General features: G+C 32.9%; 1 protein-coding gene across 1 annotated transcript; it reads right to left on the reverse strand.

The window, feature by feature from the left end:
- Positions 1-241: 241 nt before the first annotated feature.
- Positions 242-9,371, reverse strand: LOC128155969 (protein phosphatase 1K, mitochondrial-like). Its single transcript, XM_052817899.1, has 5 exons — positions 9,249-9,371; positions 8,037-8,772; positions 4,202-4,422; positions 1,875-1,967; positions 242-831 (listed from the first exon to the last, which is right to left on the reverse strand). The coding sequence occupies exons 2-5, from the start codon at positions 8,614-8,616 to the stop codon at positions 562-564; spliced, it is 1,164 nt and encodes a 387-aa protein (XP_052673859.1). The 5' UTR covers positions 8,617-8,772; positions 9,249-9,371; the 3' UTR covers positions 242-561.
- Positions 9,372-13,181: the final 3,810 nt, after the last annotated feature.

Consider the following 13,181-nt stretch of genomic DNA (forward strand, 5'->3'; position numbering starts at 1 on the left):
CGTGTTTTGTGAACTCTAAATGATCTTCATTTTGGATGACTAACACATGAATTAAGACTGAACAGCGAAAATCATAATTATTCCATACTTAGTATTCTTTACCTGAATAAGTAAGAATAAGTAGGAAGATTCAGAATACTATTCATCTAATTACCATGACTGTATATTCTCTGTTTTCTTTTTTAGCAGCATTAATAGAAAACCTTCTTTGGTAATCTAGTGTTAGAAATGATAAGCAGGGATCTGTTGCCTTTTTATTACAATTTCAAATAAATCGATACAAAAACAATTAAAAAGCGTATCAAATTCCTCCAGTCTTGAAAAGATGAAATAATTTTCATCTTTCGGAATATCCTGTTCAAATATTATGACTAGATGCAAACAATCACTTAAAAACATCCAAACATGGACCTTAGTGCATTCATTCAATTGATAGTGTAGGGGATCAGATCCTTTATAGTAGATCTAGTTCTGTCCCATTTTCTTTCGAGGCAAAAACTGATCCAAGATGTTACATAGCTCAATCTAGCCTGCATTAAATGCAGCTCTGGGTCCCTATATCTACCCAAACCTTCCTCCCACCAGGTTTCTCCCAAAGCTGTACGGTATGGGCCGTGTCGTATTCCTGTATTTACCCCAAGCACCGAGCGGAATGACTACGACCGTTGTGTTATCTTCTGTCCCAAATTGCAGGGCCTGGTCAGTGATGAAGGTAGCGGCGTCCTGGGGGTTCTGACAAATGCCCACTATGTCCACAACCTCATTGTCATTTAGAACAAAGTTTAATCCGTCTGAACTCAGAATGAGAAAACCGTCATGCCCATGTTTTAACTGCAAAATAAATTAATAAATGAATAAATAAATAAAATGAATATTTGAAAGAAATGAAACAATGACCCTGGATCTTCTCCATGATATTTCATCATTCGTCTTAGTCTCTTAACTTTTTATTATGCTTTAGCAATTGCTGGACAATCTTTATCGGTTATTGCATTAGCAGTCACTGATCTACTTTTAATATTTAATGATGTCAAAAACATCATTGTCATACATACATTGCACCTATTTCAAGATGTTTTGCAACAAACTGTTAAATAAGAAACCTAAAGGATTGCTAGAATAACAAATCAACATAACCTGTTCTTTGAAAAAGCAAAACATACTACCTACAAGGTTAAAACAGTTTTCACAACTAATCTACTAAGCTTAATTCCATGGAGTGAACAACACACAATTGCCATTGTACCATTGCTGAAAAATACTTGGTATTTAGTTTAAAAACGAGAGGCCTGTGGACCACTTTGCTCATCTAATTAGCACTGCTGAAGTTCTCTCCTTTTTTTAAATACTCTCATAGTTTCTATACTTTCAATTCGATTTCTGGCTATAGTCTTATCATATATCAATATAACTGTATGACAACTCTAAATAGGTGATGGAGGGTACGATACAGTTTCACTTTTGATTGACACTCTTTTGATTATCAGAGCGACATATTACATACACTATAATTGAATTTCAAAGTAACAAAATACTCTTTGATAAATAGCAGCAAAGACAATTGTAAAATGGTAAGTTTGAACCAACATAGGCAAAATATGTAATGTTCATATTCTAAATATTTAAAGGCAGCTACTTATCCAGAACAAAATATTAGTTTCAGGGTAAAAAACCCTGAAAAAATGTTCACTTATCTGTTGTGTACTACTATAATTATAAACTGTTACAGAAAGGTGAACATTACAAAACTGTCCACACAGTACATGTCAAGTGATTTCAATTTTATTGCAATAAATTAGAATGTGCTTATTTAAAATATTACTTTCATGGTAAACAGTTATTAAACTAATGCTAGAACTATTCGAGCTACTGACCGTCAGGGTTTTGAGGGAGGGTCGGGCAATCACTCCTTTACTCTTCAACTCAATGTCACCAATACTTCTTGTCATGGATAATCTCCCATCAACCTGACAAAACCCAAAACATTAGAATATCAAAGACATTTTATTTTGTGACTGGGGAGGGCAGGCATGAAGCAAAGGGGAGGGGAAAAGGGGGTATGACCCCTCTTCCTTTTGTTAAAAAAACACTGACTATATTATTTATTTTCTTTATCTTTAATCTTTATAGATAATTAGCATAAAATCTGATTGGCTCATCTAAATAATTTATAGATTCTAAATCATTAAGATGAGTTTTTTAACATTCATAAGTTACAGTGTCTTTAAAATGTGTACCATCTTTGAGTGAATTTTCCTCCAACAAGAATATAATAAATTCAGTATTCAATTACTAATACTAATCAACAACACACGATTAGCTGAAAAAACAAATACATGTACCTCCTAGAGAAAAAACATGCTTTTAGCAGTTTGAAAATGTGTGATTTTTTAATATCAAAAATATATTCATAGACCTCAAATGATGTTGTTTACAACACCCCTACATGTGTACACTACAGGAGGTAAACCACCATTGGTTGTTTCAGTATGAGTAGTCATACTATGACTACTGGTAATTTCCCTTTCACTGAATATGATCACAAGCAGGCTTGGGGTAATGCTAATTATTATATTTTCATGTTAAATACTGAAATCTGATTGGTTTAGACGCAGTTAAAAATCTGTTCTATTACCCTAAGCGTTAGCAACATACTTGGCAACGGGTAAAACAACGTATTGTTACATGCGTGTAAATTATGTGCAATACAGTTCGTCGTAGAATTCACGTCATTTCTTAATAAAATCAATAAAACTTTCTTTAAAATTAAGACATTCAGTATAATAAAATAAATAGTGCCTGTTTGGGAGGGTAACAGTTGAAATTGACACTCCTAGAAAACCAAGACCTATTTCAAAAAGTTTATTTTTAATTACAGTAAGGCCTATAAAAAAAAATTGTGTGTATAGGGTAACACTGATGTAAAAATTAGGTTAGATAGGTAGGGATTTTTTTTTATTTTATCATATTTATTCTGCATGAATTCTAAGAATGTTTGTTTGTGTCATATTTAAAAATGGGTTTTTAATATAAATAATATAAATTTTTTTTTAAAATCACAATCGGATAAAAACAGACATCTAAAAATGGTAGGATCGGGCATTTTTGTAGGTTAGGTCGGGTTACCCTAAACACACAACTTTTTTTTATAGGCCTAACCCAATTTTTTATTATTATTATTATCATTAAACACTTATAGAGCGCCCTATATATAAAACTCAAAGGCGCTGTACAACATAAAAAGTAAAACAATATATATCACAGTCTATTTAAATGTCATGAGCTTTTTTAAAAAGAAAGGTTTTCAGTTTTTTCTTAAAAATTTCTAACGAATCACATTTTCAAAAAAAAATTTTTTTAAGTGTAACAGGACTGCAAAATACAATTCTGACTTTATAACAATTTGAACCAAAATTTGAATATTCTAAACATTCGTATAGTTTTCATAGGTAGCCTCCCAGTTTCAAAATATACAATTGCAGTGTTTGTATTCTTCATTAGAACAGAGAACAGACATACACCCAATACATACAAATTACTTCCAGTATTATAACCCATTTGAAAATAGTTTTACTCTCTCTCTCTCTCTCTCTCTCTCTCTCTCTCTCTCTCTCTCTTTGTTGTATACATGTATTAAGTACAACAGTTTGGACTGATAGAAAATACAAAATTCATGTATTTTTTCTATTATTATCTGAACACTTATATATCTTAGATTTTCATACCCGACAGGATGCAATTAAAAGATGAAACCTGTGAAACTTTGATGATCATAAAGTGCAAAAGCAATATGTATAAGTCATTAAATTTGAACCTGATAGTAAACATGAACCTGTAAATATGTTTAAACATGTTTTTTTTTTTTTTATGAAACATTTACAAAAACTTTTTATTTAGCTTTTAAATTACATTTTGGAGAGGGTTTATATAGGCTTTGCCTGTTGTCTAATCCATTTGATTACTCAATAAAATATGTTTAAAAATTAAATTAAATTAAATTACATTTTTAAAACTTATTGACTTTTCACAAAGTAATGGTAATGGTAATGCATTACTTTTCTCATGTAATGGTAATGTATTGCATTTCGTCAAGAAAATTAAGTAATGGTAATGGTAATTTAATGCCCTAATTCATGAAGTAATGGTAATGTAATGCATTACTTTACAATGTAATTCGTCCCAAGCCTGATCACAAGGGTACCTGCTGAACTCCAAGACTATTGGCAATAACCATCCCCCCACTCTTGGTGATTCGCTCAGCCTCCCGGGGATCATCAGCACTGTGATCCTCCGTCAATCTGACCGCCTGTCCCTCCCGACCCAATATAGCCCTGGTGTCGCCAACATGAGCAATGTGTAACTTAATTCCATGGTGTAAAAGGCACACAGTTGCTGTTGTACCACAGTTGTAATATGGTGAGTCTAAAAGATAAACAAGTATTCCTTTTAAAGGAATGATCAGCACGTGATATCTGTTTTCAGCATGAACTGTTTTAATGTTATGCCATAAGTGCAACATGCATTAAATTGGGTAAATCACACTGTTTTGTTGCTTTCTGCAATGGCAATGAAAGGATTAACTTTTAGGAGGCAAAGTGTAGTTCCCAACGTAATTCTTATGCATGTGAAATATATCAAATCAATGTTCCTTAGTTATAACACTACATGTATTAATGAAAGATTTACATGAAGCTGACACTGCGTAGTTAACAATGTAATGCAAAGCATAATGTGTTCAAATAGTAAAGTTTTTCGGAAGCCACACACGGACACAACTGTGATCGGCCAATCACAAAAATTAACAGGCCTATTGGCCAGTCATCTGATCAGCAATTTCAAGAAATTGATATGTCTTTCACGAAACAAGAGGCCAATTGGCCTTAACGGTCACCTGAGTAGCATATAACCCATACACAAACTTGTCGAGGAGTCTCATATATGCATTTAATTAGTTTTCATTCTGGGGTAAAAAAATTTGAATCTGTAATGACGACCATCTCCCTGCCTAAAATCTTTCAAAAAGAACTATAAAACCTATAATTTTGGTGAAAAACTTAAAGATCTGGTCTACAAAATCATGAATTCAGTTTTCCTTTCAGGTGTATGGGAGTAAAGAAGATAATTTTTAAACATTATATGCATTAACACCTATACATCCATTTTGGCCCTGTCCTAGAGTCAAAACCCATACTCCAGGGGACATGAAATTTAAAATTTTAGTACAGGACTTCCTGGAAAACATAATTATAAAGTGAGTTTTTCATACAGATGTGTGAGAAAAGAGACAAAGATTTTTAAAAATTATATGCAAAGCTATATTGCCCCCTCCCCCCCCCCCCCCCCCAATGTCCTGAACCCTTGACCTAGGGGCCATGAATTTCACAATTTTGGTAGAAGGCTTCATGGACATCATAATCATGCATTTAGTTTTTAACAAATATATAGGGGTGTAGAGAACAAGATTTTTTAAGATTTAATACATTTTTACTATAAGGCCATATTGGCCCCACCCCAGAGCCAGAACCCCCGACACAGGGGTCATGAATTTCACAATTTTGGCAGAGGGCTTCATGGACATCATAACCATGCAACCAGTTTTTTTTCTCACATGTGAGGGAGTAGAGAAGAAGATTTTTGAAAACTTTGCTTTTTTTGCATATTTTGCCCCACTTGTGGTGCCCCGGGGTGTTAGAGCCATGAATTTCACAATTTAGATTCCTCTTCCCATAGAGATGCCTCAAATCAAAAATGGTAACAATTGGACTTGTAGTTTTTAAGAAGAAGTTAAAAATGTAAAATTGTTAGCGCACGACGACGGACGAAAACGGATAGCAATAGGTCACCTGAGTTAACTTAATGGTTGCATGGAAGAAAAATTTTAATGAAGTTGGGGTGCAATGTTAAAACTGCAATCTACAAGGGTTGATCCAAAAGTAATGTCACACTATGCACCTCGCTTCTCACTGGTGCTGTATTGTACAAAATGATACATCAAAATTTTCCTTATCAAAAATTAAATTCAAATTAGATTTTTTAAACAACTTTCATTGAACACTTAACAAGATATTGATGTTTTAAATTATAGCATGATATATACGTGACATTGCCGCGTCATGAATTTTAATCTTTTTTAAGGTTTGTATATATCAATAAATCACATGCTTCAAAATTTGAAATTGCACAAAACAACACAATATTTTAAAACAGATATTTTATTAACTTTTTCTGTTTTGAAAAATTACCATTACTGTCCATTTTGGATATCTACCAAATGCCTTTTGTCTTTAGATCAAGGGATTAAAGGGCTGGACATGCGAATAGTGATACGATGCATTTTTTGCTTCGATGGATAGAAATCACTAGAAAATGTACTGGAATTGATATATCAACCTAAAATTGGGAGTGAGTGAACAAGGTACCTTAAACGTGGTACCAATACCTAATAAAAGCATATGTCATGTTAATTAATAAATTAGATAGATAGAAGACATACGCTCTGAAGGAAAATTAATGCTTGGTTCTTAAGTCAACGGCTACATGTTTATCATAAAGCTACGTTCATGACTTCTTGAAGACATACTGATCGCACATTAAATAATCCAATTTACGACTTCATTGATTACAAAAAGATTAATAAGTTACTTTATTAAAAAAGTGATAAAAAAATTGTAAAATAGAGCATCGTAGCAAATTTTTATAGAGTACTAAATTACGAAATTCTACCAGAACACCAAAGATCTAGAAATGACGTCGCTAGCATGCAGCAACTATCGTTACCTCATGCTCTACAAAATATTTTATCTTCAGAAATAATTATCACAATACATTAAAATTTTCGGGTCTGAATTGAATTAGGTAGATATCTTAAAGCACGAATTTTTGTCACTTTATGTGGATTTTTCATGATTTTATCGCATCTGTGACATTACTTTTGGATCAAACCTCATATATAGTGTATGTTAAAAGTTGTCATCAATTCAGGTATTCTGAACATTATTAATGCAAGACCAAAAACCAAACTTTATAAGAAGAAAAGAAAAGAATATCCCAGTGTATCATTGCGGACCCCATCCTCACATGCATGGCATGACAAGATTTGAAACTGTGTATGCAAAATAAGTAGCTTTCTTTCCTATTATTACTTTTACAAATTACAACAATCCCAATTTTTTCAGAAGAATTTTTCCTTTGGTATCTTTAGTGTAAAACCAAACTTTTAAGTTCAAATCGTGTAAAATTCCCAGAAAATAATGGACAATAGGCACATCTAAATATCATGCCCCTATTTAAAACAAAGTTTCATGAAAATGTGTAGTGGTTTAGGAAGAGTTGTGCTGATAAACAAAATCAAGATTAACAAACTAACTGAATGACAGACAGAAGGGTGGACTGATGGACAGATCAAAAATAATTTAACCCCACATCTTGCAACATGAGGTGTCATCAGTGTGGTGGTTCCAGATAGGAAGTTGTGATGAGATAAAGCCTCAAATGCATGGTTGCAAAAAAACAAGGTCTACAGATGCTGAGCAATTTTGATCAGAAAAGGTTACCTGAGCCTCCAGCTCAGGTGAGCTAAAAATGATAAACAACAAACATTGGTACCTACATTATTTTGAGCACAGCTTTATCTGATAATCAACATCTTTACTTGTAAGTTTCAAGAATATTTTGATAGGAATGATATATTTGCCGTCTAATGCAAACATGCTTTTTTGGTAAGAATAATAATATTTCTTTTTAATAATTAATGGCAATTTTCTAAAATTCTCATATATTCCCATAAATGTTTAAGTCATATGCAGAATTAGATGTATCATAATTGAAGTTTTCTGCAAAAAAAAATGAAACTCTAAAAAATATGTTCAGCTCATATTTCTTTAAGTTCATAACCACAAATGAACTAAATTTTTTTTAATGACATCTTAATTTATAGTGATTAACTTTCTGATATTAATACATGTAATGACCAAACTATCTACAAGATGCTCTTCATGAATTTAAAAACAGATCCTTGATGTTGTAATGTGCCTTACCCAGACAATAAAAGTTCATATGGCGAGTCAGCATGTTATTAATGTCAATATAGGCATGTTTCAGCACCCTGTTTAGATCCTCGGTACGTCCCAGCCAGTGCCTGATGAAGTGTATAATGTTTGTGGACACAAAGTCCGCTGCCAGCTCTCCACCATGTCCGTCAAATATCCCAAAGCACAGAATCTCTGGTGTTAGCCTCTCCACTACATATCTGTCCTCATTCACTAGTTTTCTGCCAGTATGAGTAGCAATACCAACCTGCTCTAAGGGAATTTCTGGGATAATCCTTCCCATCTTGATGCTTTTCTCCACAGCTAGAGGCATGTTGATGCGATTGTTCCAACTTCCAAGAGTGTCAAAGTTCACCCCTTGCTGTCTCTCGCCCTTGTTCTCTGGGTCTGACAGAATCCCTCCTGTGATTTTTCTGTCGTTACCACTACCGGTAGTAATACTGCAATGGTAATGTTTCATATCTGTGTACCTAGACGTACATGCAGGTGACTTACTTCTTGCATTGGTGCACCTGCTTAACTGACAGAAGATATGGTTCTGCAGAGACTTGGTCGTTTGCATTATCATTTCTGAAAGCTTAAATGTCTGTTGGTAATAACTATAAGGAGATTCTGTTGGATATATCAGTTGTCTTTACTATTGACAAATGATCCTTGCACATTGTATTCTCCATTTCATTAATGGATTGGAGACCAAATGTCTATTCATTCCAAGGGTCAAAACCTATATAAAAAGAACAACAAAGTGAATGTAATACTATCAATTCCTGATGAGACATGGTTAATTTTATTTTATTAATTTTATTCCTTACAGAGAGAACCATCTACATGTAAAATAGTTATGAATATTTGCTTTGAAACTGTCTTCTTCTTCCTATCCTGTACTGACCTCGGTATCGAGTGAAATTAGCACATTCTTCTAAATCTACTAACTCTCCTTTAAAATTGTTCTAAACACTTCAAGATCAATGATGTCGGCTGTAAATTCTGATTGCTATGATTGTAAGCAACTTCAAAAGGCTTATTCACACCCCCATCAACCCCACATGGCCACAAACTGACAAACTACATGTAATTGCGATAGAAAAGTACATGTACTAACACACTATGCCTCTATCATGTATTACTAACGAAAACACTACTGTGAAAGTCTCGTAAGTGGAAACACAAATATATAGACATCATGAAGACATAATTTACCCGAAAACATGGAAACCAAGTGAAGAAATTTTTGTTAGTGCGTTGGAGTTAGTGCTGGCTAGCTTGACTGGTGAAGTTGAGGGACCACAGAATGTTTTGATGGTTATGTATTTCATGAATCCTGATCCCGATCAAAAAAAACATAAAAAACAAATCTGAACCCAACCCGAGTTTGTGAGAGGTATACATAACAATACATTGGATTATATTGCAAAGTGGCCAGAAAAGGTTTTTGTTTTTTTAAATATTTTGCAAGATATTTACTTTTTTTTTATATATAAAACTGAGAAAACAAAAATTTTGGAAAATATGTTTTACGAAATTGTTCATTTACTCAGAATGAAAAAAAAATTCCACTGATGATAATGAAAAGCCATCTATGTTATGTTTTAGACCTTTGATTGTAGTGTTATTTTTCTCTTTCAAAAAAGTAGGTCAATGACCTACTTTTTTTGTAAATGGCCATTGAATTTATTTTGGAAAATCAAGAAAAGCCCCATAAAATTTTACACTACGATTGAGATTTTCTTAAATGTGGAAATATTACAAATAATTAAACACTTTAAAAAATGAAATATAGTTAATGAATGGTAGTGGCACTAAAAAGATACAAAGCATTAAAATTTCAGTGACAATTTTTAAAAATATTCCAGTCCGAATTTCCTCTATCAGTTTTCAAATCTCTACCCATTTTTTCTCCAATTTTACAAGAAATTGAATGATGATAATACAAAAACATTAATAGTATTAAACTACTTATATCGACATTATTCTGTTGGCATAAAATTTATATGAGGTCAATGATCAAAATTTTGAGATAAAGTGTCTTATCGTTTTTAAGCATTTTTCGTATTTTTGCAATTCATGCCATACGATTATTTTAATAAATAACTGAGGTAAAACCAACAGAAGATATGCACAATTATATATACTAAAATATAAAGTCTTAACTTTTATTTTTAGAGTACTGCCAAAAGCTTTTTAGCAGAAAACAAAATCTGCAAAATTTAGTCCGAATTTCCTCTGTTTGGCTAAAAGTCTATTTTTGTTTAAGCCTAATTCCATAATATAGTAGAAATATCAAATGTTATGTCACTCAATGTACATTGAATACACTGCTTGAACATGGCTTAAACGAGGGTTTTCATTGAAATTATTTATTGCAATACACATAATGCCCCCCCCCCCCTAATTTTTCATCAAGGTTTTGTATAGATTAGAAAGATTCGGAGATTTATCATAAACACATCATAAACACATAATCATTTATTGTTAACACTAAACCTCACGCGCATGCATAATTGCACTGGTACATATGTTATATATCAATCTTTCAAATTCGGAGGCGTGGTGGGGATACGATATATATAACTAATTATTAAGAAACGCCCACCGTGAAGGCAAAGTATAGTTAATCACGTATTGTCTGTAATGACCAACAATTCCTGATATATAAACGATTTAACAAACTGACCACGGCCCTGCTGAACCATGCAATGAGCATTTAGATCAGAATAAGTGGCTCTGAAGGTGGGTTTCATAACAACCGAGCCACACCCTAATGCTCGGTAATAAGTCAGAACGACGTCCATCCGGTGAGGACCAGCAATTAGTGATGTTTTCTGCAATGTTCTGATTTAGTTGTAAAGAGAGTTCGTGCTGTCAAACTAGATTGTTGACTTTCATAAAATGAGACTGGGGAAAAACGAGGAAAAGTTTATCAAACAAAACAATTACATATATGTACAATGCAAGTCATATATTTATTTTACATATATATATGAAGCATGTCGTCGGTGGACTTAAGATTTGTATTCAACACGAGTTCTAATTTATACATATTACACATTTGTTATTTATAAATTAGGATTTATTTGTTTTTCTATATTCTTCTGTATACCTATTTCATCAATAAAGTGTCATTGGAAACTACTAAACTATTTCCGGAACCAATCGGACCGGAAATAGCTTGTAATTACGGTTAAAAAGCTTTTAATACCGATTCTTTAATACATGTTTGCCACTCACAGGTGCGTGTGGCCATGATCCCCTCCTCAATTTTGAACATAACAAAAGCTGAATATCTCGTTTAATGAAATAAAAAACTCAAAATATAAAAAATACAAACGATTTTACCGTACCTCAATCTATTTAAGTTAAAATTTAGAATCGTTAATTTTCTACATACATGTAAAGTTGTGGCTTCACCTTATAAAATTTTATTTGAAATTTTAATTAACCATATATAATTTAATAGAGCCAAAAAGAAGAGGGTCCTTTCGACATACACCTGTAGAACTATTAGTACTTTTTAGAGATTTTGATGTTTTATGATACATCACGATAGTGGTTGGGTGGATTTTCGAGTGTAATTCATTTCAGGAAACATCGAGCACATATGCATTCTTCATGACATATACACTTACCCTGTCGCCTACTATACTTTTAGTTCAACAGAAGATTGTTAAATGTTGTATATTTTATGCGTAATATCAAAAGGTTAATCAATCTTAATATGTAAACGGTGTGACCGTTGGACCGAGCGCAGATTTAACACAGTGTAGTTTGATTTGTATAATAAAATCTATTTAAAACGCACAAAGTAGGATCCGCCAGTATGGTTGCCTACTCAAATCATTCGTCAAAGTTAAACTAAACGTCGCGTGCTCAGTCCTCATTATGACGTCATATTATAGACATAAAACGTTCACGTTTTGTCTTCGGAAATAGCCGAAGAGAGTTACGTGATTCCGAATTTTTTTTTTATTTCTTCTTTCATTGTTTATCAATTTCATTCATATGAATGTCAATGTAATAAAATTGAATACTTTATTCAGAATCTAAAAGATCAGTTCCTTGACGTTTATGTTTTTATTTTCCATCTGATAATTCATAACACATACATAGAACTAGTCGTGTTTCTTGATTGAAGCACTATTGAAACATATCTGGTTTCCTTTTTAATTTCATTTAATTCAAATTACCTTCTATTGAAACTCTGGAACTTATTTAATCGAGTTTAGGGGCAATAAACATCGATAAGTACCAGTCAATCAATGATCAATCTAACTTTTTAAAAACAAAAAGGCTGCCAATATGGCGGCGCCCAGGGCTGGAATAAATTTTTTTTGGCCTTAGTACCCCTGATTCAACTTTCATTTTTCACTGATTTTCTTATATATACGTGTTACCATTAATCCTCGCTTCGCGAGGCGGGCTTCGCCCGCCTCTCGCTGCGCTCGGTATTAAGGTGCTATGGGACACCTCCATGTTGTGACGTATTATTTATCGAAATAAAAAATAAAACCAAGTACATGTATAATTTTATAGATACATGTAGAGTCTTTCGCAAAATTGATACCCAACAGCGTCGCGCAGTGGGTTGGAGAGTTCACTACTGACCTGTGAGTTCGAATCCAGCTGGGGATTTTAAAATTTGAACCTTTCCAAAAAATTTTAAAACGTTTTTTTTGATTAAATGTTGTAAAATTTGAAAATTCTTAACCGGTGAAAGTATTTAAATTACAATGTACTTTAATTCACATGAATATCAATAGATGTCCAATGCAACCTTAAAATTAGACTTGTAAAACTGCCTACAAAGGACATATCGTATAGCGTATCGTAGAGGAACTGTTTTACTACTCTAGCTCACTTACACTGAGGGTAAATCCATTTTGAATTTGAATTCTCTTGGTGCGGATTGCGACGTCCATCATATGACTGTTATGTTTGCCATGTTCAAAGAACTGGGGATAGTTACTCGATCAAACTAGCATGATTTGAAAAATGAAATATTTTAGCAAATGACAATATAATGGCATTGTTTCTATTTGCACAATACGTGGGTGTTTATCACTATAATGAGAAGTGTTTTATACCAATTTAAACACTCAAAAATACAGCTTTGCATATTAATTCCCTTTGGTGCAG

Source organism: Crassostrea angulata, chromosome 7, assembly GCF_025612915.1.
Source record: "Crassostrea angulata isolate pt1a10 chromosome 7, ASM2561291v2, whole genome shotgun sequence".
Lineage (NCBI taxonomy): Eukaryota > Metazoa > Mollusca > Bivalvia > Ostreida > Ostreidae > Magallana > Magallana angulata.

What these genes read in the sequence shown, in the direction of transcription:
- LOC128155969 (XM_052817899.1), bottom strand. Translation starts at nt 8,616, where the DNA reads ATGATAATGCAAACGACCAAGTCTCTGCAGAACCATATCTTCTGTCAG. An exon ending in TATGAACTTTTATTGTCTGG is followed by an intron (nt 4,423 to 8,036) that starts GTAAGGCACATT and finishes TTTATCTTTTAG; the next exon opens with ACTCACCATATTACAACTGT. An exon ending in ATAGTCTTGGAGTTCAGCAG is followed by an intron (nt 1,968 to 4,201) that starts GTACCCTTGTGA and finishes GGGTTTTGTCAG; the next exon opens with GTTGATGGGAGATTATCCAT.